This window comes from Terrapene carolina, unplaced genomic scaffold (assembly GCF_002925995.2).
Source record: "Terrapene carolina triunguis isolate 2854851 unplaced genomic scaffold, T_m_triunguis-2.0 Scaffold131, whole genome shotgun sequence".
Taxonomy (NCBI): Eukaryota; Metazoa; Chordata; order Testudines; family Emydidae; genus Terrapene; species Terrapene triunguis.
The window spans coordinates 667,858-694,017 of NW_020664482.1; the positions used below are offsets into that span (position 1 = coordinate 667,858).

The window sequence follows — 26,160 nt, forward strand, 5'->3', positions numbered from 1 at the left end:
TTTGTTAGTCTCTAAGGTGCCACAAGTACTCCTGTTCTTATTATATGTATTGCACTAGATGCTTTTCAGTATGGCTCAAGTCAGCAGTGAGAGACTTTGTTTCAATGCTAGTTAGTCAGAATTTAATTGAAGTAGCAGACGTAGACAGAAGAATTACTTACCCTAAAGTAACTGTGATTCCATGATATGGTGTAGTCAGTATGGATCCCCTCCTTGTATGTGAGATCTGTACAGTATTTCTTTGAATAGCAGTAGTTGTTTGGGGGGGGGGGGGCTGCACATGTGCCCTGTGCCGCCTCATGCTCCCCTCTGAAGGCAGAAAGGGCAGAGTGACGCTGACCCCCTCATAAGTTCCCTTGCAGTTCAAAGCCTGTAGTAGTTGTGAACTTGGAAAAACGACGATGGAGGGTGGGTGGTCAGATCTGCACTGACATCTTGAAGAATCACAGTTACCTTAAAATAAGGAACCATCCTTTGAGTATGTGTCAGTGTGGCGCTGGGGAGCATGGATCAGTGTTCATTTCGTGCTCCCCATCAGTACCTGGCCCATGCCAAGGAAGCTAATGATCCAATCAGCAGACCAAATTCGGTGATGAATCCTGGTCACGTGCCACCTGAGGCACATTGTGCATACACTAAGAAGCGTGGAACTCACTGTTGGTGACTGGCAACCATTCCTCCCTGAATGGTGGGAGCGGCGTTCTAGCCATACCAAACAACAATTGGAGTATTGCCCTGCCAAGTGGACATTTGCCCAGGTAGCCATGTCAAGGGCAATGTTCAACAAAATTCAGTGAGTTACTCCAAGCTGCAGCTTTACTGACCTGAGAGGTTGGACTGTTCCTGAAGCAGGTGGTCGACACACCCTGTGCCCTACGGGACAGGCTCACCAGTCAGCTAATAGCAGATGGACATGCAGTGAAATCAAGTTGGAGATTCTCTGTGAAAAGACTGCATGGCTGGAAATAGCCACAAAGAGGCAGGGAGAAAGCAAGAAAGGCTTGGTCCAGTCAAGGTATTATAGCAAAGCCCTGCTGACATCCAGAGTCTGCAGCTTCTTCTCCCTTGGTATCAAGAGTGCGTCATGAAGACTGACAAGGTGAGTGACTGGTTCAGGTGGAGGTCAGACCATCTCAGGGATGACCTTGGAATGTGTCCTAATCACTACCGTGTCCCTATGGAAGGACATAACCTATCTAACCTGAGGGAAAGAATGAAGGAGGACCTTAAGGAATTTCAATACTGTTAGATGAGAGAATGTCTGTTGTGACTGTACCAGTGTGTGGCACACAGATATTGCTGCTAGGTTGACCTTTGAGAGTGTTAAATGCGAATCCATCCTGTTTTAGTAGCAGCATATAATCAAGGATTGTTAGTGTATATTCCTGTACTAGGTTCATGTTCTTTTGGACCACTCGTGTGGAAAAATCTTTTCCACTTGGAAGGTAAATCTTCCTGGTGGATGGACTTCCTGCTTTGGATGAGAATTTTCTGAATGCCTCTCTTTTAGTAGTGGTCAATCAGCCAACATCAAAGCAGTCAGATGCAGTGACTGCGGGTCTGGGTACAGGAGTTAACCTTAGTTCTGGGATATTACATCTAGATTGGTTGGGAGATAGGTTGCCACATGGACAGCTGTAGCAGGTCTGATGGCCAAAACTGTCTCGGCCAGTAAGGGACTATCAGGATGACTGCCTGATCTTGTATACTATTTTAGGGATCTGGGCAATTGGTAGGAAGGAAGATCGTTTTCTCCTTTGGTGGTCTCAAGGATACATATCTGGCAACAAGACTAAGCTCTCATCTCTGCTTGAGCAGAAGTTTAAAGGACAATTCCCCCCACCCCTGCTCTCCCCTGCTAGACATTAGCTGCCTGCCCGACCCATTCAGTAACCATTTGCAAATGGTCACTGCATGTCTGCTTGAGAAATCTGCTCAGTAATTGCTGACCCCTGGTATGTGTAGAGCCAGCAGAGTTATCCTGGGATGGTGACACCACTTCCAGAACTTGATGGCTTCCTGGCAAAGAGGGAATGCTTGAGTGCCTCCTTGTTTGTTTCCATAGTGAAATGCAGCCATGTCAATCAGAATTTGCATTGTGGAGTTTTGCAGAACTGGGCTGATGGCTCCCAACTCCAGGACATTCATGTGTAGCTGTAAATTGTTCTGAGACAATCTCTTGTAGCTGCTTCAGGTGAGTACCCCAGCCTGTCCCTGAAGCATCTGTGATAAGTGTCAGTTGGAGTGGGGGCAGAGAAAGGAACCACCTTTCCATTCATTTACTGGGTCTAGCCACCAAGCGAGCTCTTGGAGAACTTGAGGCAGCACTGTTACCCTTCTGTTCATGTCTTGTTCAGACAGGAAGACCTTTACACCAGAGTAATTAAGCTACGGAGCTTGCTGCCACATGGTATTTTTGGGATGGAGTATTCAGTACGATTCAAGAAAGGCTTCTACACTTATATGGTATCTGTATTTACAGCAGGCTTGGATATGTTTGTAAGCTATGTGACTACCTATGCTTCAGGACATGAGCCAACCACTAACAGCCCTGATTGAGGAAGGAACCTCTCCCGTTATGCTATTTAATTAACTGTCTTTTCTGAGGCTTTTATGCCTGAAGGATCAGGTATATACACCACTGTCAGAAACCAGACTAGAGGGACTATTGATCTTTTCAGTCTGATAATCACTAATATGCTTAACTAAACAAAAAATTAAATATGTGGACTATAACCTGAGAGTCATCAGTAAACTACCTCGTGCTTTCTATTACCAGTTCTTCTAAAGCTACTTTATTCCCCCATCTCCAGCTTCTGAAAGGAAAACTGCAGGGTAAGAGCTTTCAGTCACTCCAACTAAATCAAAACTCAGTTGTTCAGTTCCACTTCTAAAGTGTCTGTAATAGAAATAACCATACAGGAAACCGCTTCTTCAAAAAATGGTTTATGAGCTAGTTTTTTTTTAAATTAGGCTTTACTTTGAAACAGATTTCCAGCCCTTTGATGTGGGAGCTGATTTTTTTTTTTTTTTTTTGGATTCTGAGGCTGGGCCTGCTACGGGGATCGTACAGTGATGCACCATTAAAATAGTACCCTCTCCCCATGAGAGCAGATCACCCATTCACACACTGAATGAGTACACTGGGAATTTCAAAAATAGGTTTTAACTACATTTAGTAAAGACAACTCCATCCCCAACGTTTTACTTCAATGTAGCTGTGTCATTATAACCACTGCCTACCAATATTGTACAAATAGTCAAACATGCTAAGTTAAATTTTAGTACGACCCTCCCCCAGCTTCATATTCCTATCAGTGAAAAACAAGCCACGTCCCCTCCTTTACAGTACAGGCAGGACCAGATGCAGCAGGGTTTCATAAAGGCACATAATTTCCACTGATAAAAAGTGGTACAGCTAGTTCCCCACATTGCTTGCAGGGCACAGATTCTCATGTCAGCAAGGGGCTTTGGTCCAACGGTGTTGGCCGAATATATTATGATACAGTATTAGGGAAGGCCTGCAACCACAACCCCACCTCAAAGAGCAAGTGGCATTGGTAAAGCTGCAGAGGGGCCTTCTTGTTGCTATGGTCACTAATCTAAACCCAAGAACTGCTCTTTTTCAGGATTGACTTTTAGGGGCCACCCCCCTCCCACCTAGAAACCTAAACATTTCCAGGCTTTGGCATGTTGAGCGTAACCCTTCGGTTCACTACAGCCCAGCTAGACCCCACTCAGGTGCCAGGATCAACCTCCAAATGGCAGGGATCCACTACACAATAAGAGGTTTTTACAAGAAGGTTTCTGAGTCAGAGTTCATTGCAACTCTCTGTTTATTAAAAATATATGTCTCCTTGGAAGAAACACTGGTAACCAACTAGTGTCATGACTGATTGGATACTTTCACCTATGCCATGGAGTACACTGGCCTTTTTCTCCATGTGACTAGAAGAGAGGGAGACAGGCTCTTAGGAAAAAAGTTAAGAAGCTGTAACCTTGTGACTAGCATCTTAGGAACTTGCTCCTATTTCACTTATGCCAGCTCGAGAATGGGGCTTGTGGCATCCAGAGCAGGCAGTAGCTGTAACACTGGACATCCGTCCATGGCCAGAATCTACAGCCGTCCTCTCTCCTTCAGCTCCACTTCTCAACAGTAGTGGTTCCATCAATGAGCTTTGCAGCGTTGCTTTGAGTCTCACAGGATTGCTAAATCCCTTTGGGTCTCCTGTGACACTTCTCACTTACCAGAATGTCTCTCTACAAACTTACAGCAGTTCTCACTCATATTTAAAACTGAGGCCACTGCACAAAACACATTGACACAATCAGCTATCACCTCAGGGAGTGGACAGTATTAGCATGGTGTTGTCTAGCTGGAAACAGCAGTGGTCTGATCCTATTAGGTTAGGTCAGCAACAGCTTGGTTTTCTTCTATAGCATCCAACTGTCACCACATGGAAAGGGGGAAGACGTACCTGCTCACATTTTTATGGTGACCTCCTTTGCTCTGATGTACAGGAACGTGGCATGGAGAAAGTTTTTACATTTTTCCCTGCAGAGGAGAGGGCTCTTGCACTAGAATTAGGGGTACTTGAAAAACAAAATCTAGATTGGAAAATCCACAAATCCTTTTGGAAGCTCTTTTCCTGAGGTGGAGCCACATTCGAACACACACACCTGTGCTTCTCAAAAGCAGTAGCCTCAGTCCAAGGAAGACTACCTGTCTGTGGTCTTACACCACTCACCTGGTCACAAGATCTCTTGATTATACAGCATGATGGTACAATTCTGTCTGCATTTCCATACCCAACAGACTGCAAAGCTCCTGAGACTTTCTAAAAGTGGATCCCAAACTTCAGAACAGGCTTTATGCAGACACTTGTCAATAGTAGAAATATTAAACAGAAGAGGTGAACAAGCACTATCTGCCAAGCGCTGAGTCCCAGGGACTCAGGAAGGGACACTGCTGCACTGCATGCACAGCTGCTCCACAGCAAAGGTCCTCACCCCTTGCAGGGGAAACAGCCGTTTTCACGGTTACTGGAATTCTGAACTCTGTATTAAATTCCATTATTCATTTGGGAAGTTGTGAGCTTCCATCCCAGGCACAGCTATGGTCTTCTTCCAGCAGCAGAGGGGAATTCCAGTGTGCTTTCATGAGGAAGACTGGAATTCCCTCAGCCTGTCACACACCAGATTCAAATCCAGTGTAGGTCCCCAGGGAGACCAGATGGATGGCATTTGCTGCATCCACATTGAAGTGTTCCGGCAGCAGCACAGATCAGCTGGCTTGCTCATTCCATATGGTCTGTAGATTATTTTCTAACTATGACACCCTGGGTCTGGATTCTATTTACAATGTAACCATCTTAAAAAATAAGTTAAAAAACTGGATTTTATACCCACAGATCATTATTAACATGAGAAAATTCTAATAAAAAAGCTGACACAGCAACACAATATGGTTTTGGTTTAACATCTGCTTAAAAAAATAGAACAAAAAGGAAACCTCTCATGCAAACACATTAGGTGGTGTGTAAAACAATGTGCAATTTAATAACGTCTTATCCATTCTCTCTCGCCCTGCAGCCTCCTGCTCAGTCTGGGTCTTCCAGTTTCACTCAGATCAGCTGCTACAGGTTACTCTGGACCCTCGGCCCTCTCTGCACGCACACAGCATCCCAGTTTCTCTGCTCTACCCCAAAGATCTGGGCTTTGGTTCTCAGAAAACTGACCAGATGTGAGAAGCATCCGAAGCACTTGGTACCATTTCAATCTCTTCTTGACCAGAGTGGGACTCCCTTGCCCAGTGACTGGGATACAACAATTTAAAAGATCCTTGCAATAATATAGTACCGTTTTAGGAGGTCCCTCAGGTTTTCTAGTCCACATATATATAATATATATATAATATCTTTATATATTATATATAAATTACATATACAGATAAATAAAATGCTTTCTGTTGCACTGTTCAGAGCTACAAGGCAGTGACACATGCTTGGAGAAATGCCCCCGGGAGCTCCAGTCCTAGCTCATTTTCAAAAAAATCCATTGTTTCAGTCGTTCTTTACATAAGTCCTCAGCCGCCTCCTCCCATCTCGCATCTTGGGTTAAATTTTAATAATAATAAAAAACGACTTGAATGGGATCTCATCTGTCTCTAATGGAGCAGCGGGAAGGTCCATGCAGGAATGGTGGGGACAGTCACGTGTTAAGTGAGATTGATTCATCCCAACAAAAAGAAACAGGACTAGAAAACTCAATCTTGCGACGATCTAAAAAAGGGGGCAGGAGAAGTATTCATGTCCACCCCCTTGGGGCATAGGTGAGGGAGGGATTTCAGACATCTGCTCACAAGGAAGTTGATGGGGGAAGTCTTCAGAGTTTCTCAGGGGATGGGACCCAGATGTAGTGCCCAGACTGGTCCTCAATGATCTGTTTGATTTTGTTGTATATCTCTTCCAGAGAGTCTCCTTGTACAATGGCTAAAAAGGGAAAGAACAAGCCAGTCAGTCAACATCAGGCAACACTGCACCACACCCGCACATGCCATGCAAAGGTCCCTCGCCCAGCTAGTGAGGCAAAGCAGCCAGAGGGGATGGGAGAGAACGGTGCGGCACGGCTACCAGCAGACCTGAGCGAATCCTGTAAGTAGTTCTGGATCTGCGCTATGTGAACAACAGGCAAACCGGGCCATGGAGAGTTAAGGATACAGAGTACCTCCAAGCAGATTAATTCTAGGGAGAGCTCATGCTGATCTCATGTTGGCGTACTCTTTTCATGTGTACGAAGTACCAACTAGTCTCTCAACAAGGGGCTGAAAATCAACTTTTCAGACAATTTCATTAAAACACACTAGGTACAGAGCCTTTGGGACCTCAGTATTCATTATTTCATCCACCTTTGAGCAGGAGCTGCAGGCACTTTCATAAAGACTGGCTCATTACAGCTTCCAGCAGGCCCAGGGACCTAGTTTAGCTTCCAACTCCCAAGGGGAGAAGTTCTTGGGGCTTCCTGGGAGAGGATTCCCCAGCCAAGCGCATCTCACTGCCCAAAAGTTTCGAGTTCACACGTTTTCCCTTTTGCAATCCCATCTTATTTCTCCGATAACATGCCTTCACTTAACTGTAGATGATTGGTTTTGTCCTATTGAGTTGGACTCAACACTTAATGAAACCAGGCAGATTTGGCTTTTTCTCTCTCTCCCCCAGAACTCATTTGCTCCAGCCCCCAGATCGTTTTGTTGCTTTTTGTTGGACTCCTCACAATTTGTCAATTTTTCTGGCTCCCACATCGCACCAGAGCCCTACAGACAGGCAGTCCATCCCCCCTCCATGTCCATGACACGAGGCCTTTGTACATGCAGCCCAGAATCACAGTGGCTCTTTTGCAGCCATCTTACATTGCAAGATAATCAAATCTGCTCTCCCTTATTGCTGCAGGGCTCACTCTGCCATTCCTGCGCCCCTGGGTTCCCCTGCCCAGCAGAATCCCATTCCATTATTTCCTGCCCATGTTTCCAGCCTCCTCCCAATTTAGTGTCACCTGGAAACGTCACCCATGTGCTGCTCACCCTATCTCTATGATCACAAACATGTTACATAAGGTCTGCCTCACCCCAGTGTCCGCTGCTCCCAAAGAGGCCCCTCTCTCCCCTTGAGATGCCCCAGTTATCAGCACCCTGTTTATGGGTTTTACCCACGTTTTCAGCTCAATGAGCCAATTTGAACTTATTTTCCACATGAAACTGTCTGTTGGTAGCAAATAAAGACACAGTGTGCCTCGCCTGTTTCCCCCAGCTGTTGGCGTGAGCATATCGAAAAGCACTGGGAATTCCTTGGGCTTCTCCTGCTCACCTTTGTGAAAGGACAATATTCTGGGGAGGGTTTTAACTGGCCAGTAACTGGCCCATTCTAGCCTGAACTCCTCCTCTGCCAGGTGTTTTGGCTGGGAAAGTTCCTAGGGTAGCAGTCTGGCATATGAGATGGAAACTGGTGGGATCACTCCTTTCCTTTCAAGCTGGTAACACGTTTGCTCCCCTTCAGCCTTGGTGCCTCCAAAGCTGCCCATTATTTTCCAGAAATAATTGTGTGGTACAGCGTGTCCGCTATTTTCCTTAACGCGCGCGGATACCTGCTGTGCTGGCCAGCTAATCTGTGGAGGCACAAGTTGCCAAGTACTCCCTTACTGGCCCTTCAGCAAATGCTCCTTCTCTTCCTAAGCAGCCAAGTGCCCATGCTTTTCTTGAAGACGGACTGTAAAAAGCAGTTCAGTCTTCACCCATCAAGTCACTAATTTCATCCTTCAACTCTTTTAAATGGTCCTTCTCTCTCTAGTGTTCCCTGCCCTCATGTGCTAAAATCCCTGGTCCTATGCAGCCCTTCAGCAGCATTTGTAAGTCTTGATTTTCTATTGGCCCCTTTTCTCCTTGCTGCCTTCAGCAATTCAGAAAATCCTGTATGGCTGCCTCCCTCTGCGTCTCGAGGGCAGGTTTGCTGTTACCTCCGGATAGCTGAAGGGCCCCTCCATGAAGCCACATTCACAGACTCATATCCATTTCTTGATTCTTTTGTTTTCGGAGGGGCGGGACAATTTCCCATGACTCTGACAGCAAGGTGGTGCTGATGGGGTCACTCCTGCCCATCCAGGACTCTTACCTGTAAAATACTCTCCAAACTCCTGCTCCAATTTCATGGCTTTGTCAAAGACCTTGTTGGCTTGTTCATACGTCTGTCTCCGGTTCATCTCCCTGCCAGGCATGGATAAGAACAGTCTGAATGTGTTTCTTTTTACTTAAAACAAGCCAAAAGCTACCGCCACCACCAGTGCTGGGAACCCTCCATGCATCAGTGAGCTAGGCCCTGGTGCAGCCCCTACAGACTTCTATTGCAAGAGACTGGGTCACATATCGAACTTCACGTGCTCTCTTGCTGCCCTGTGCAATACAACTCCAGCTCCAGCAATTCCTTCCAGCACCAACATCTTTCCACTTCACCCAAAGAACAAAGGTATGCTGGGAAGCCCAGGCAATCCCTAGCCTTCTGCTGCAGTGCATGTGACCCCAGAACCTTGTAGTGCAAACTAGCAGAGGGCACAGAGGAGTCAGTTTTACAGAGATTCCATGGGTTGGATAGAATTCACAAAAGGGTGGGGGCTGAGGTCTCTGCAGACAGCCAGTAGCCCACGGGTCATCCATCCATTTCACAGTGATTGATGGATCATATTTAAGAAGTTGCGTGTCTATAGTGAAAATTATGTTCTTAAGACAGGTAATCAGGATGTAGCATGTTTCGGACAGGCATGGGGTAACAGATGCTTATCTCCTTATCTGGCCATTGTGTATCATGTCCGCCAACGTAGGCCGATTTGCAGACTGAGCCAGATGCTGATTAAGAGATTTCACAATCTACCAGAAAGGAGTGTACAGGAAAAAGACAGCCAGCAGGGGTGTCCTGCTTAGAAATAAGGGCAGTGGATTGTTCTATCAAGGAGGCAAGCTGACAGTGTGACTTATTTAAGAGCCCAGCCAAGCCTGAGTGTAAAACGCTGGAAGGACTTTGGGTGACCATTGCTCTGTAAGAGAGAAAAGCAGCTAGTGACGTAAGTGTAGGTTCTAGAATGCACATTCTGATTTACTTTTATATACAGCATTTGTTTCCAATACTTCTACTGCGGTCACTTGAATCTCTGCACTTTGTTAAATAAACTTTTACTGGTTTTCACTATATACATATACAAGTGCTAGCTATACTGGGGGGTCGTCCTCTGCCCCTGCATCCAAAGCTGGTCTTAAGGCTTGCTCCATCATCATCAGTTTAAACTTGGGCTCCCTATTTTTTTCAGGATGTACCCTTGGGAAAAAAGTGCAGATCTTGCACTTGCAGGGAAATAGGAGCCTCTCCCAAACAGCAGAGGCATTAAGAACGCCCGTCACTGCTCAGGAGAGCCTCGCAGTGAGAGAAGCGCCTTTTAAATCCCTGGCATCCCTGAGCAAAATAACCAAAAATAAAAGTATTTTATAGATATAAAATCTTTCCTTAAAAAATGGAAAGAAAAAAGGGAACAACTGTTCCAGGAACTATAAAACACTACCGAAGAACTAACTAGATACTAACTGCTAAAATCACCATTAAAGAGAACAGGCACACAGCAGACTCTGTCAGACTGAAGGTGGCTGAAAAGAAACCGATGGCTGTTCATCCACGCAGCCCTTTATACTTTCCGTCCAGGGCACGAAGGTGTGGGGGCGTTGCTACCAAACATCTCTGATCAAAGGCACAGGCGCACCTGGAGCGGAGTGCCCACAGGGACACTACTTGAAGGGCAGATTTCATGATTCTAAGGAAAGGAAGGAGTGAGAGCAGCAGAATAAGCACAAAGGATTTTTAAAAAGCAGGCAAACTCAGACAACTGGTAGATAAGATCCCATGGGGAAAAAACAAATCTAAGGGGACAAAGGAGTTGAGGAGAACTAGCAGCTTCTCAAGGAGACGATATTTAAGGCACAACTGCAGGCTATCCCAATGGGAAGGAAAGATAGAAAAAAAAGTAAAAGATCATTACGACTCCATCAGGAGCGCCTTAATGACCCTAAAAGAGGAATCCTACAAAAACTGGAAACGCGGATAAATTGCTCTGGAAGAGTACAAAAGAATAGCACAAGCAGGTAGAGACAAAATCAGAAAGGCTAAGGCACAAAATGAGTTACACCTGGCAAGGGACGTAAAAGGCAGTAAGAAGAGGTTCTTTAAATACATTAGGAGCAAGAGAAAGGTGAAGGAAAGTGTAAGTTCTCTACTTAATGGATAAAGAGAGCTAACCAATGATGATGTGAAGAAAGGCGAGGTATTAATTGCCTATTTTGCTTCAGTCTTCACTAAAAAGGTGAACTATAACCAGATACTGAACACAATTAATATGAAAAACAATGGAGAAGGAACACAAGACAAAATAGGCAAAGATCAGGTTAAAGACTATTTAGATAAGCTAGCTGTATTCAGGTCAGGAGGGCCTGATGAAATTCACCCCAGGGTACTTCAGGAACTAGCTAGAGCAAACTCAGAACCATTTGCAATTATCTTCTAGAACTCCTGGAGCACTTGTGAGATCCCAGACGACGGGAGAAGGGCAAACCGAGTGCCTACCTTTAAAAGGGGGAACAAAGAGGACCCAGGGAATTACAGAGTAGTCGATCACCCCATCTTCGATACCGGGGTATATACTGGAACAAATCAATTTGTAAGCACCTAGACAATAGGTTATATTGTCAAGAACAAATCATGCTAAATCAACCTAATTTCCTTTGACAGGGTACCTGGCCTAGTGGATAGGGGAAAGTAGAAGAAGTGATATATCTCGATTTTAGTATGGCTTTTGGCACAGTCTCTCAGATGACATTCTCAAAAGCAAACTAGGGAAATATGGTATAAATGAAATTAAATATAAGCTGGGTGTACAACTGGTTGAAACACTGCATTCAGTGGTTCACTGTCAAACCGGGAGGGACATAGGTAGTGGAGTCCTGCAGGGGTCAGCCCTGGGTCTGGTACTATTCAATACTTTCATGAATGACTTGGATAATGGAGAGCGGAGTATGCTCATAAAATCTGCAGATGACACCAAGCGTGGAGGGGTTGCAAGCACTTTGAAGGACAGGATTAGAATTCAAAAGGACCTTTGCAAATTGGAGAATTGGTCTGAAATCAACAAGCAAAATTCAGTAAAGACAAGTGCAAAGTATTACACTTAGGAAGGAAAAACGGAATGGACAACTACAAAATAACTGGGTAGGTGGTATAACTGCTGAAAAGGATCTGGGGGTTGGATCACTAATGGAACACAAGTCAATGTGATACAGTTGTGAAAAAAGCTAATATGTCATAAGTAAGACATGGTAGGTAACTGTCCTGGATTATGTGGCTCTGAGATCTTAACTGGAGTACTCTGCCCAGGTCTGGGCACAATACCTTAAAAAAATGTGGACAAATTAGAGAGTGTCCAGAGTAGAGCAACAAAATGATAAAAGGGCTAGAAAACCTGATCTGTGAGGAAAGATTAAACAAACTGGGTTTGTTTAGTCTTAAGAAAAGATGACTAATGGGGATCCTGGTAACAATCTTCAAATATGTGAAGGGATATTACAAAGAGGACGGTGATCAATTGTTCTCCATGTCCATCGGTTAAGAAGTAATGGTCTTAAACTGCAGCAAGGAAAATTTCAGAAAAACTTTCATAGTGTACAAACAAAGATGGCCGTATTGAGTCAGATCAGTGGTCCATCTAGCCCAGTATCCTGTCTTCTGAGAGTAGCTGGTGCCAAATACTTCAGAGGGAATGAACAGAATGGGGCAATTTATTGAGTGGTCCATCCCATCATCCACTCCCAACTTCTGGGAGTCAGAGATGAGGGACATGCAGACCATGGGGTTGCATCCCTGACCATCTTGGGCTAATAGCCATTGATTGATCTATCCTCCATGAATTTATCCAATTCTTTTGTGAATTATACAAGTTATAGTTTTGGCCTTCACAACATCCACTGGCAATGAGTTCCACAGGTTGACAGTGCTTTGAGTGAAGTACTTCCTTATGTTTGTTGTAAACCTGCTGCCTATTAATTCCATTGGTGACCCTTGGTTCGTGTGTTATGAGAAGGAATAAATAACCCTTCCTGATTCCCTTTTTCCACACCAGTCATGATTTTATAGACCTCCATCACACCCCTCTTAGCCATCTCGTTTCTGAGCTGAACAGTCCCAGTCTTAATCTCTCCTCATACGGAAGCTGTTCCATACCCCTAATCATTTTTGTTGCCCTTCTCTGCACCTTTTCCAATTCTAATACCTCTTTTTTGAGATGGGGCGATCACATCTGCATGCAGTATTCAAGGTGTGGGAGTACCATGGAATTATATAGCGGCAATATGACATTTTCGGTTTATTATCTATCCCTTTCCTATTGGTTCCTAACATTCTGTTCGCTTTTTTGATTGCCGCTGCACATTGAACAGATGTTTTCAGAGAACTATCCACAATGACTCCACGATCTCTTTCTTGAGTGGTAACAGCTAATTTAGACCCCATCATCATGTATGTATAATTGGGATTATGTTTTCCTATGTGCATTACTTCGCATTTGTCTACATGTTGCCCAGTCACCCAGTTCGGAGAGACCCCTTTGTAACTCTGTGCAGTCAGCTTTGAATTTAACTATTTTGAGTAATTCTGTATCATCTGCAAACTTAGCCACTGCATTGTTTACCCCTTTTTCCAGATCATTTATGAGTATGTTGAACAGCACTGGTCCCAGTACAGAACCCTGGGGGACACCACTATTTACCTCTCTCTACTCTGAAAACTTTCTAATTCAGAGGATAGAAAAGTTCTGGAATAGGATCCCAAGGGAAGTCATGGAATCCCCTCATTCGAGATTTTTAACAACGGGTTGGACAAACACCTGTCAAGGATGCTCTTAGGTAACTCTGGTCCTGCCTCAGTGCAGAGGGCTGGACTAGATGACCTCTTGTGGTACCTTCCAGCCCAACATTTCTGTGATTCTATGACAGCGACAGTAGCAGCCTTTCCCACACCCCTTTTCTGAATTAGAAGCAGCAGGAGTGCAGGCTCCTGGTCCCTGCAGCTAGCGCACCCAAGGGGTAGGTGGAAAATATGCACTTACATGAGAGCTTCAATGGATTTTGGCTTGATGAAAATGGCAATAGGGTAAAGTTGTGCTTGTTGCAACCTCTTGATGGCGTTGCCAGACACGTCCAGGATGCAGTGCTTCCCCTAGCAGGGCACAAGAGGGGACCAGCTTCAGTCAGTCACTTTCCCTCTCTGAAAGTAGCCTGGAGCAGGAGGACCAGGGATGGAATATGCCCATCCCAAGATACAAGCCAACCCCCAGCATGGACCCCCAACTGGGGCAGGGTGGCAGCACCCGGAGAAGGGACTGGGGCTTCCTTTCAACGTTCAGGACATTGTTTAAAAACCAGCAATGGGTTGTGTCATGCTCTGAGCACAGAGCATTTCTGTTCTACTCACTGCAAAGAACCTCTGCACCAGCACTTGTGAAGATAAAGCAGGCACTGGTGTGGCTAATGGTGGCCTTGGTAGCCCAGTGGCTTAGGAGGCCTGAGTTCTGCAGGACTCCTGCCTGGGGAGGGAGGTGGGTTTAGCGGCAGAGCACTGGGCAGTCTGGGCTGGGTAATGAGGTTGTGGAACAAGGCCAGATGGCGTGGCAGGAATCCGTGTCCAATTGGCTCTTGCTCCACACACAGTTACATGGGCAATGGGTGCAGCCGCGAGAGGGTCACAAATCATTTGGGTGAGCTGCGGGCTTCCCTGGAGCAGTGTCGCTGCCTCCACGTTTACACTCACTCTCTCTGCAACTGCCCGCACCGACTGGATGCTGGTCCCATAGAGATTGTCATTGAACTGCCCAGCCTCGATGAACTTGTTGTCCTGAATATCTTTCTCCATCTGCTCTCGGGATCCGACAAAGTGATAGTCCTGCCCATCCACCTCATTCTCACGCCGAGGCCTGGTAGTGTCTGAAAGAGAGGGGCTTCATGAGACAGAGCCCACCGCAGCCTGCCAGGCCCCTACAGCGACCCTGCCTTGCCTCTCTTCGCCACCACATGACTCAGATGCAGCAGGCAGAGAAACAGCGGCCCCTCTCCAGAGCACACCTCTGGGTCACTAACTCACAACCTGAGAGAGACACCAACGCCAACACTTACGTGGCACGCAGGAGCCAAACTTGTGTGGAAACTCGGAGATGAGGTCATCGTTGACACGGTCTTTCATTGGCCCCAGGATGATCACTGGCCTCGCATAGTGAACTGGAAACAAGAAAAGCCACGACCCTGAGGCTGAGTCTCTGATCCCAGCAGCTGCTCCCACACTCGCTGAAGCCTGGAGTGGGCCACGTGGCTCCAGAATACTTGTGGTCAATACACCACGGCCATTCGCACAGCACTCACACTTGTGGTCTGTGGAAATACTGAAGGCCCTTTTCCTGCAGTGGGGACTAAGCTCAGCAAAGCTCCAAGTCTACCCAAGGACAGAACCCTTCTCATTCTAGAACAAGGACACCTTTCCCATGCACATGGAAACAGCTTCCAGGAACTTGTCTTTGGGCTCAGCCCACAGGACGCATCAGCAACGCTCCCAAAGAGGCAAATGGTGCAGAACACAAGAGTGCTTATTACCTCTTCTATGTGCCTCCACATGCACTTCCAGGTTCGCTCCTCCGTGAGAGCACCCAAATTATTGCCTCAACACACCCTCTTCCCAAGCCCTTCCACCACAGCCGCTCAGACAAGTGCGGGAGGCTGACCTCCCATTGGCCTGCAAGCTCCAGGGGAGGAATGCACCTCTTCTCCCCAGGCATGCTGCTGGCACTTGCACTACTCGTGTCTGGAGGATAGGACGTGTTACTCTCTGGCTGAGGAACCAGCAAACTGGCAGCTCATGGGTGAATAGCTGCCTTGAGTTGGTACAGATGAAGCACCAACAACGTGCTAGGTGCTTTAAAAAGAAATGAGCCCTCCCAGCCTCTGGCCCCAGGCACTCAACCCGATGCAGTCACGAGATGCAGTACGGCTGGGGCATGAATCAGACAGAGTGGGTGAGTGGCCGGAGGTGAAGGCGGGTGCTTGGTACAAGAAGGACCCAAGACTCTGGAAGGGCAGCGCAGAGAGGGCTGGGCTTGGGCAGGGCAGGGGGTGTTACATTTTTAGCAATGACGGTTTCACAGCCAGTGTTTCAAGCGTTTGCCATTGACCAGAGGCATTTCATGAGCAGTGTCTGCTTGCCTGCCAAGAGTGCTAGGCAGCCCAGGCAGGCACAGGCGGCCAGGTGCCCCTCACGTTTCCATTAAACGCCTCGCAACACATGCTGCTCTGGGAGGCCGGGAGAGCAGAGTGCCTGCAGACCCACGCCTGCCTGAGGCCAGTTTTAGGTGTTGGTTGGAGATTCAAGGTTTGATTAAGGACTCGCTGTGCGTAGGCACTTCTCAAAACCACCACAAGCTGTAGAGCTGGGACTCAAGACCACTGCACACTCCAGACCCCACCCCATACTTACTTTCTTGCCGTGTCACCGGTTCATATGACAGGATAGTGTCCTCTTGTCCTTCTGGAATAGAGCCAGGGAGAAGCAGGTGAGTGTTTGCAGGGGCCTCTCCTGCCTCAACCCTTTGTGACCAGAAAGTGGCATGAAGGCAATAGCCAGCCAGGATCTGCCATACACAGAAGTGCCCCAAAGGCCTCTGGGTTGCCCACCCCGCTGGACAGTGAAGTCCCAGGGTGACAGCGAAGTGCACAGGAGAGTCCCAGCCTGGGGTGCTGCTCCTGACCAGAACTGCCTTGGGACAGTGTTCCTTTCTGACTGCCCCAGGAAGACCCGAAACAGTACGTGAGTGAGAGCCATTCCCCCATCACGCTGCCCCTGCAGCCAACCCAAAGGCTAGTCTGTGGCCAGCAGGTGGGCTGCACTCTAAGCCCAGGTGGCCCATGACTTGGTCAGACATTCGCTTCATGGCAGTTTGCCTGGAACGCTAGGGCAAACACCAGAGGGCGCTCTTTCTGCGGGCTATGACCCAGGCTCCCTTCCCATGGCTCCCCCCCAGCCCAGAGCGGCAACCTGGCCACTATTTGCTCTGAGGATCCGATTCCACAGCCTGGCTGCTCCCTGGGTTACCGGCTGAACGACACCTGGAATAGCCACATTCTGGGCTCAAAGCCAGGCAGGACCAACTCAGCCATTCATCCTTTCTGGCTAGCTGCATGGAACCCATTCCTCTCTGTGTGCTGGGAGACCGTAAACCCAGCTCCCATCTGCGCTGCGGGGACACTCCAGAGGCCCTGGATCCCTGGCACCAATTTCCCTGCCTGGGCTGGGTGCTGCCTGTTTGAAGGCTTGTAGGAGAAAAGGCGCTGGGGACGCTGCCCTCATTACACACACTGTTTCTGTGCCAGGCCCTTCTGAGCTGCCTGACCGACACCACCAGCGCGTGTTTGGTTCAGAGCATCCTGGCAGGGCGAACTGGGGAGACGGCGGGGCAGGATCAGTTCCTAGCTGGAAGCGTAAGCAGAGCAGCTGCAGCTTTGTCGCAGGAGGAGAGAGACGCCTCGGGCAGAATGCGCGTTAGTGCTGCAGTAGCTGTTAGTGCACCTGCGGGGCTTGTGCTGTAGGTGGGCTGCAGGGCGTTAGCAGCTGGCAGAGATCTTCCTCTCTGAGCACAAGCTTTCCAAGACCTATGGGGTATTATCCCAAGGGCTAGAAGTCAGGACACAGGAGCCACGTGGCACCCCAAAACTAGCGCGCCTTGGGGCGGGATCCTCTGCTGGGACAGGTCAAAGAGTGACCTCTAACACCTCATGGCTTCCACGTCACTGCATCCCATCACTGCCACTAAGGACACTGCTAACCAGGCCTGGCAAAAAGCTCCCATCCCCTCGAGGGAGCTGGCCACAGCATCTCTAGGGCCTTCAGTTCGAGTGGCCAAAGGAAGCATCGGCCTCCGAACAGGAAACACCATGGGGACAACAGAGGAATGAAAATGCTTAGAACGCACACACACAGAGGTGAGAGACAGCAGGAGAGAAAGACACTTACTGGAACTGCTCTCGCTGTCACTGGTGTTTGATGTCACGCCCTCTGCAAACCAACAAGAAAAAGACGCCAATTCAGAACACGTGCAGCCAGGAACTCACAAAGGGCACATGGGGTAGGAGACAGACAGTGGCCCAACGCTAGTGGCCACAGGACACAGGTAGAGGGCATGGTCGAGCACAGCCTTGGGGTCCCCACAGCCAATGGCAGCATGTAGACCCAGTGAGATTCCTCTTACAGATTCAGCCCCCATCCCTTACTCCTGCATTAGAACTGGCATTTCCAGGGGTAGGGCACCATTGCAGGAGGTTCATTTCCGGGTCCTTCAGTCAGTAGCTTCAACAGGGAAATCCAGTTAACTGCGTCTGGGGCACCCTGCCAAGCGTGAAAGGGGGAAGATGCGAACGCCGGAGGCAGGGCTTTCTCTGTACCCAGTGGGCACGAGCTCACAGGGCTCCCTTTCCCCAGGCAGCGTGCACAGGGATGGGAAGCAGCTCTGCCCCTGGCATTAGTAATGGCCTCCCCAGGGAATGCACCAGGCCTCATCCTGCAGCATCTCCAAGAGCAGGGTGCTGCCCCCTCCCCGAAGGATACAGCATAAATCCACAGTGAGAGGGGTGGGGCACGGGGCAGGGCCCTGCCAGTTCGAGTCCCCCTGAGCCAGGTGTCATGCAAGGAGGGGGAGCAGAGGAGGGAAGCTGCCGCAGCACACGGATACATCAGCACAAACCCTAAAGCAAAGTGCAGTCTGACGAGGGCAAACCAGCCTGGGGGGACGGGGGGACTCACAGAGACAAGACACTGACAAGACGGAACAGAGTTCGGGGCCTTGCTTGTTTAGGCCATTTCCAATGCTACGGCCCCTCCGCAGACACTGGGTCACTCACTCGTCCTGCTCCCCCCCCGGCTGCCTGCTCCCAGGGACGTGGGGCTGTGCTGGTCCCGAAGGTGTGGGCAGCCAGGGGACCGCTTGCATAGAGCTGGCCTCTAAGCGGAAGCTGTGAAGATCGTCTCCCCAAAGGGAGTCAGGAAGAGAAGCCGTTCCACAGCTCAGGGTACATGTGCACGCACCCGGCACGGGGAGCAGGCAGGTAGCACTTAAAGACGCAGCTACCTGCTTAGTGACGCGCCTGTGGCCCGTCACTCTCCCCTGATTGCCTGCCAGCAGCCGTCTCCAGTGCAGCCCTGACGCTAACTCATCTGGGCTGGCATTAGAGCAGGGAGCCGCTGGATCCAAGCTCCAGCTGTGACCATCAGTCTAACAAGAGGAAACAGAGCAGCTCACCCTGCAATTTGGAGGGCAGGACTGCGTCACTCTCTGCTAGGGAATTCTAACTCACCATGGGAGCAGCACAAGGGGCAGTTCTCCCTCCCCCAGAGCCCAGCCCCCTCCACCTCCACTGACTGGGACTGGAACCCACAGCCTCAGAAGCAAGAGCAAAGCCTTCAGCGCGACTAGCGCTGTACATCAAGAGCAGCACTAACTCCCAGTCCTGGATCCCAGCCTCCCCCCGGCGCAGCGCCAGACATGCCAGACATGGAGAGCCAACGATGTGCATTTAAATGAGACTTACTCAGGTTCTTTGCTCCATAATAATCGTCACTTAACCCAGGGAAGTCCTGATTTCATAGACCGCAGGAAGGGGCAGAGAGCCAGAGAGAGGGGAGTGAGAGACAGAGAGAGGAGAGGAAAGAGACAGAGCCAGGTGAGCATTAGTGACAGGAGTGCAGAACGGCTGTGAGCTGCAATTGCAAGTGAGGTTACAAAATTCAGAAGTGTCTTTGCTGGGGCAGGCAGTACAGCCAGCCTTCACACTGCTGAGCTGAGCCGAGCCGTGTCCTCTCACCCAGCCCATGGCCATCGCAGGGCCTCTAACCAGCCCCCACAGGGCCAAGGGCAGCCCTGCCAAAACCACAGCCCAGAGACCAATGGTGCCCATGTGCCCGACTCCTCCTCAGGCTACCTGCTCATTGAGTGCACTCTGGGAAGGCTCTTGCTGAGGAAGAGTTGGCCCCCTGGAGCAGGCTAACTTCCACTCCCGAGTGAGCTGCTCCAATCCCAGAGGTGCTGTTGGAAGTTGAGGGGAGGCCTTCCCAAGAATGTGCCTCACTCAGCTTTTTGATGGACTGGTGAAGGCCAGGTACGTTGCATCTCCCACTCCAGGTGTCTGAGGGATTCTGTGCCCCAGAGCCCTCTGCCCACACCCCTGCTCTAGTACAGTCCCAGGCTGAGCCTTTCAGCTTCCCTGGAAGGGCTGAGGAGCACTTCAAATCCCTCTGCAGTCTTTGCTTCAGCTCCCCTAATCCCAACATTTCCACGTGCAGAGTGCGCAGAGGAAGGACTATGCTCCACAAGCAGATTTAGTCAAGTGCTGTGAAGCATTTCAAGGGAGGGAGACTGGCTGCAAGTTTCTACCTACAACAGGAACTAGACGGGGAGTGGGGTCCCCACCCCCACACCGTGAGCACATGCTAACCTGGAGCTGGCAGAGAATGAGCCCTCAAACAGACTTTACAGAGCCCACAGGCAGGTGGTGAATCCACTTCAGTCATGAATTCAATTATGTTCAGTTGCCTGATGCCACCCTCTACAAGCAAGCCATCCCCCAACCACAGACCCTTCCAGGAGGGAAAGCAGCAAGCCAAGCCCCCTCCCCAGGGACTCTCCCAGACATGGCTCCCGCTCCCCCACAAATCCCTACAACTACTGGGCACGGACACCTTGGTGCACTGTGAGCTGTGCACCCTGAGCAGAGGGGACGCTGGGATTTCACAATCCGTTGGCAAAGCTAGGGGAGCCGAGAGAGGGGGCCACCCTCATAAGGAGGATTTGCATATTCATTTAGCCAGTGCAGTTCGGGTCTGTCCTACCTTCGTTATGACACCTGCAACCACCTGCGTCTAGCAAGCGCACTGGGCAGCCAAGTCACCAACCATCCTAGGCCAGAGGCCCTGGAGTATGCAGATGCACATACAGCTTTTATGGCTGAAGTCAGGCCCAGGAAGGAACAGAGGCATGCTGGACTCACCCAGAGCCAGATTTTTAGAAGAGCTCAGCAGGTTGGGTACTGAACTCGTTTGAAAATCTGGCTGCTCTCCCTCCATAAACACACAAGATGGAGGTCTGTGCCAGCGAAGTGAGACACCATGCAGGCAGTGTGTGGACAGGCTCTGGGTCCTGGCCCCAGCTGCAGTCAGCCGCAGAGCAGAGACCATTCTGAGCAGTGCACCATGACGGGAATGCAGCCTGGCAGGTGGATTCGCTCTGCCTCGCCCCGCCTCCTCTCCTACCTGTGAGACCACAGCTGTCTACATGGACACTGCTGACAAAGCACCCAATGCATTACGGAGAGCTGATGACGTGTAGCAAGTGCAGAGGAAGGGCAGTGCCAGGCGAGTGGCCCAGCTGCACAGAACACAGGTAGGAACACCTCCCTCGGTGGCTCACTGGCCAGCAAACCCGTCCGTAGGAATACTTCGTAGGTTTGCGTGTTGAACCCTTCAGTTCCTCAGAGGAGCACAGTCCACACGCCTCTCTCTGACTGATCTGAATCGACTGCGCTTTCCTGCGCCGGAGTGCACAGCCCTTCACACCCAGACACACTGCCGTTTTCACCACACTGACACTAACGCATGCTCAGTTCAGCTGCTACCCTGTAGCGAATGTGCTGGGGGTGGGTAGGCAGCCTCTGACCGTCCTGGTCTCTCTGCTCCTTTTGCCCCACTCCGAACACCCTCCATTCAACACAGGGGGTTTGCCGGGGGTGTCAGAGCAGAGGTCCTCGATCACAGCCATGCACCATCAGAGCATGGCCCCATCCAGGGTTTGTCCTCATGTGGAGCTTCCTAGCTCCATGTGGGAAGCGGGATGGGTGAGTCGCCATGAACAGATCTGACCTTCCAGCAGGGAGAGTGCAATGAGGCTGCCAGCCAGGGGCTCATGCCTTACCACCCTCTGGGAAATGGTGCCAGAGTCACTATGGAACGTGCCGCTGTCTCTGCGGGCAGCTGGAATTCCTCCAGAAAGGGAGCCAGGCACAGGACAGCTCTGCAGGCCACAGTGATTCGCCCACAGAGGTGCTTCTGGAGCAGATGGTCACATAACAAAAGCTGGCTGGATTCACTACTCCTAATTGGTTCACGCAGATGAGCACTGCCAGGTTCTCGCTATAGACGGCAAGGCCGTTTCCCAATTCCAGGAGCGGGACAAGGGGCTGCACCCACTCACACCTGCCCATTTACAACATTAAACACAAGCCTTTGAGCACCATATTCCCTCGCCTTGTTCTGAGAGCGGGGGAAGGCAGAGCCCCTGGCACATCAGGGAGAGCAGAGAAAGGCAGAGTAGAGGTTTGATCATGTGCTGAGAAGTTGTGAAAGGATGAAAACACCAAACAACTGAGAGTGCGCCAGGCAGGTCTCCATCGCCCAGAGGCTGGATGGAAATCCTGGGCCATGGCCAGCGGCAGCTAGACTGGCAGCAGCTGGGAGAGGCAGTTTTGCTGACACAGCACCCGTGGCTGGGAGTCGAGCACTAGGGAAGGGATGAGGCAGGTAGGAGAGACGTCCCCTTCTCTACAGGCAGGCAGGCCGGGCTTGGCTTGGCTTTGCCCAGTGACATGGATTGTTCTATGCGATCTCTAGAATGCCAGCCATGGCTGTGATGGCCAGAGCCCAGCCTGAGTGCCACTGCCCCTGGAACAGCTTTGGAGGAGAGGGCAAGGCAGGAATCTCCACTTCCACCATTGCTAGGCAGCGGGAGAAGAGGCAACACTCCATCTGAGTCTCCTGAGCTTGGGAAGCCATTGCAGGCGCTGGGTCTGTCTCTCAATATGGGTGGGAAGCCACTGGGACACTCGGGGAGGTGCAGCCAGAGCTTGGTAAGCAGTTGCAGAGGGACCCACTGGTCCCACAGCAAGTCCCATCCTGCCTCTATCTGCTTGCTGAGCCAGTTCCAACTGAGAAGGCTCCCAGAACAGTTCTCAAAGGGTGGAGTCGTGCCGTTTGGCCCAATGCAATGGAATTCCCAGCTATTTTGAATGCAGGCTCTTTGGCGAGGGAAATGCACTCAGCCCAGCCCGCCACACGGAGCAGGCGCTGGGGTTTGGGTGGGGGTTGCACATTTTGCCCTCTCTGGCCAGCGGCTACTTACGTTCCTGTCCGCTGCTCTCCTGGGCCAGGTTCTCTTTGCTCTTGTAAAATGGAAACTTTCGGGAGAGGCGGAAACTCTTTTTACGTTTCGTTTTGATCGACTGTGAAGAACATGGAGATGGAAGGGAGGACAGAAAAAACAAATGGTGTTTAACGCATGCACGAAAAATTAAAATGAAGAGACAATGAGGATCTGTGGCAGGGCAATCACCCTCAAATGAAATCATGGAGATTACATGGAAACTATAATGCAGGAGAAAAATTAAGTGTAGAGAAAAATGTTGTAGGGATGTTGGAAGGTTGACTACCCAATCCGCTTTCCACAGGAGCGAGGCCATGTCCCTAAGCCCCCTTCTTAGTCTGAAGTGTTTTTATTAAGCAGCCAGGCTCGGACCTCAAGCCTCCCATCGTAGGGAAGTCGCATGCGCCTGTGCAAGATGGTCTGAGGTCAGCTCCACCCAGCCGGGGTGTTTTGCGATGCACCTTTTGTTCACAAGCGATCTAGGGCTTGACCACCAGCTTATGGGGTCACACACACTGTCAGAGGGAAATTCTGCTACAAGCTGAAGTGTCTGTGTTGAAATCTCCTGGCCCACCCCAGGCTGCCAGCTCTGCAGATTTGCAGCCAGGCAGCGGATCCGCTGTGCAGTTTGAACAGAAGCCTAAGAAGCAGCCCAGCCATACACAACTCGAGTCCAACTGGTCTCAACTGCTCTCTACTCAGGAACGCTCTGGCTATCTTCCCAAGTGAGAAGCGTTACAACATTAGCCTTGGACGCTCCTTCGCCCCTCTAGCTTCCACCTCAGGCCATCCCGGGCACCCCCGCTCTGGCACTTACCCTGTTGGACTCAATCATCCCAGTCCGGGCGTGGAACTTCACTGTTTTCAATCTTGCACGCTCCTTCTTTTCCACCCTGATTCAAGTCAAACGAGAGAAAGCCCTAGTTCATGTGTGTGCAGCTCGCTGCCCTGCCCTGCTCCTCTCCATACGGTGCTTGCTGAGCTACATCGGTGGGCAGCAACGGGCAGAGGGTCACCTCTGCGCCCCATCCATGCAATAAAGCTCCCTCTGGCACCCAAACCACCTGACCACGCCATCTATAAGGAGAGAACACTTGGAGGCGGCTCTGGGCCTTTGAGCAGCTTCTGCTATTAGCAGCGATTTGACCAGGCAGCTTGTCATGAATCTAACCAGCGCCAGGAACCTGGAGGAGAGAGGAGCCAGCGGGGAGCCCAGCCCAGCCCGCAATAAGCTGATCAACTGAACAGCGTGCCCAACACGAAGAGCCCTTCGGGGGAAAGAGGGGGCGTGGGGCTGCCCCTTCCCAGGCACTCCCGAGGAAGGAGACGGATGGACAGACGTTGCACAGAGGCGCACAGCAGAACAGCTCACCTCTAGGAGGGATCACGGTGAGGACACAGAAAGCCTCTCCCCTCCCCTCAGCTGGTCCCCCTGGAACTAGGAATGGGGTTTATGCTAGGTCACAACCCTCCCGTGTGCAGAGGTTGTCCAGGGAGCAAGCGCCACTAGAGAGGCTGAACTCTGCCCCAGGCCTTCACCCCGTCGCATTGGCAAGCCGCCCAAAGGACATTCTCTGTCACTGCAGACCAGGACCCCCCGTCCCCACAGCAGGCGGATCCGGTTCTGCCAGCAAGAACTGGGCACTGCCCCTGCAGCAGGCAGAGCCCCTCCGTACCCATTGGCACCTGCATGTCCCAACCGCTCTGCCTGACGGCAGAGGGGAGCAAAACATCGCTCCCGTCTCACCCACCCCAGCATCTGTTTCGACATGAAACCCACAGAAACCACAAGCAGAGCTGGTGGTTAGCTGGTTCTTCCTCTCTCTGGGCTCTGCGGTTTCACATCAGATGGGACCTGGCTTAGACAGATCCTCGGTGGCACACAAGGCACAGGCTGCATGGCTCTGGCATCAGGAGCCTTGAGCTCCTCAGGGCTAGCAGGGCTGGGGACTCCCCAACTCCCCTTTTCAACCATGGCAGAGCCAGACTCTCACCCGGCTGAACAGGACCAACTGCTCTTCTCGTCTCCTCAGCTGCTCTTCCGGGAATTCACAATCCAGGTCGCTTCAGGAGAAAGGGTCTCACTGCAGACCTATCAACAACCCCTGCTTCCTATTCACCCCGACCTCGATGGTGCACAGCCCTGCAGGGGCCCAGTGAGAGCCGCCTCCTGGCCGCTGCCCGCGGGGGTGTCACACACCCAATTGGGGGTGGGAGTCCCTGGCACCACCACCACCGATGGCTCCTAGCAGCTGGAGCAGGCCCCTGCAATGCCACATGGGGCCCAGTCCCTGCGCTTGGCCCAATCCATTGTGGAGAGAGGGGAACAGGGCTGCTGAGGGACACTCACCGTTTTTTGCTGGGGATGACCCCAATCTGCTCACTTTCTCCGTGGGGCGTCACTAGTCTCGCCTGCCACCACTCGTCGTCGGAGGCATTGATAACGTGCAGAATGTCCCCATAGGAGAAGCTGAGCCCCTGGCTTGGCAGGCAGCTGTCCCGGGTCCTGTCATAGTCAAACAGGGCTCTGCAAAGGAACAGAAGGAGAAGTGAGACTCTCCCCTGCGGACAATGGTACAGGCCACTCCAGCAGGCGAGACTGCCACAGCCTGTGGCTACTGGACGGCAGGTGGGTCAGACCAGGTGACATCCCATAACCTGCTGCGGCTGAGCTGGGCACCCCAAGGGAACCCGAGGCTGAAGGGACACGTTTGGGATCCTCAGTAACCAGTTCATTCCTTGTTCACACCTGGCTCTGCTGGGAGGACCTCTCCCAGCCTGAGACACTGACCCACGTGGTGAGGCATTTCCTGGTACCCCTGCTCCTATAGAATTTGAGGCCCCCTTGTCCCCCTCCAGCCCAGCCCAGGGGGACCCTCTGACCAATGCTGTGTTCCCCTGCTCAGAGGGAAGGGAGGCCAGAGATGTGATCAGCACACTGAAAAGATAGGTTGTAAAAACTCCTGCAAGCTTCCAGGATCTCTGGTTCCCTAGTAACCCAGAGCAGGTGGGTTTATTTAACCTGCCAGGGTCTCTCGGACATCCCATAACTTCAAGCAGTCTCAGCCCTGACCAACATAAACGATAAAACATCTGCATCGTCCATACACACCACACTCTGGCTTCCCTCTCCAAGGGAAGATGGGAAAATTCACTGTAGACGGCCACCCATGAGCTCCCCTTGCTGATGAAGTATCATAACAGGCCAGACACCAGAGACTCCTACAACATGGTGAGGGGCTATTCTCAATCACGAGAGATGCCCTCCCGATGTGCTTGTAGAAATGTAAATTGGCTGAAACATGAGAAGAAACCAGGGAAGTTGTATATACTCGCTCATAAGCCGAATATTTTTGGTAAAAA

General features: G+C 50.6%; 1 protein-coding gene across 6 annotated transcripts in view; it reads right to left on the bottom strand.

Moving 5' to 3' along the window:
* Window positions 1-3,818: 3,818 nt before the first annotated feature.
* The window catches only part of DLG3 (discs large MAGUK scaffold protein 3), a 163,035-nt gene continuing 140,693 nt past the window's right edge, over window positions 3,819-26,160 (bottom strand). For 5 of the 6 annotated variants that reach the window (XM_024217568.2, XM_024217566.2, XM_024217567.2 and 2 more), the window contains 10 exons: window positions 25,148-25,324; window positions 23,615-23,690; window positions 22,777-22,876; window positions 17,628-17,669; window positions 16,095-16,145; window positions 14,747-14,848; window positions 14,385-14,557; window positions 13,684-13,793; window positions 8,664-8,755; window positions 3,819-6,491 (listed from right to left, as the gene is read on the bottom strand). In XM_024217568.2, the coding sequence (XP_024073336.2) occupies window positions 6,385-6,491; window positions 8,664-8,755; window positions 13,684-13,793; window positions 14,385-14,557; window positions 14,747-14,848; window positions 16,095-16,145; window positions 17,628-17,669; window positions 22,777-22,876; window positions 23,615-23,690; window positions 25,148-25,324 (1,030 nt within the window). In that variant the 3' untranslated portion in view covers window positions 3,819-6,384. Of the gene's footprint in view, window positions 6,492-8,663; window positions 8,756-13,683; window positions 13,794-14,384; window positions 14,558-14,746; window positions 14,849-16,094; window positions 16,146-17,627; window positions 17,670-19,198; window positions 19,245-22,776; window positions 22,877-23,614; window positions 23,691-25,147; window positions 25,325-26,160 lie in introns of all 6 variants that reach the window. The other variant, XM_024217572.2, reaches the window with a different exon arrangement.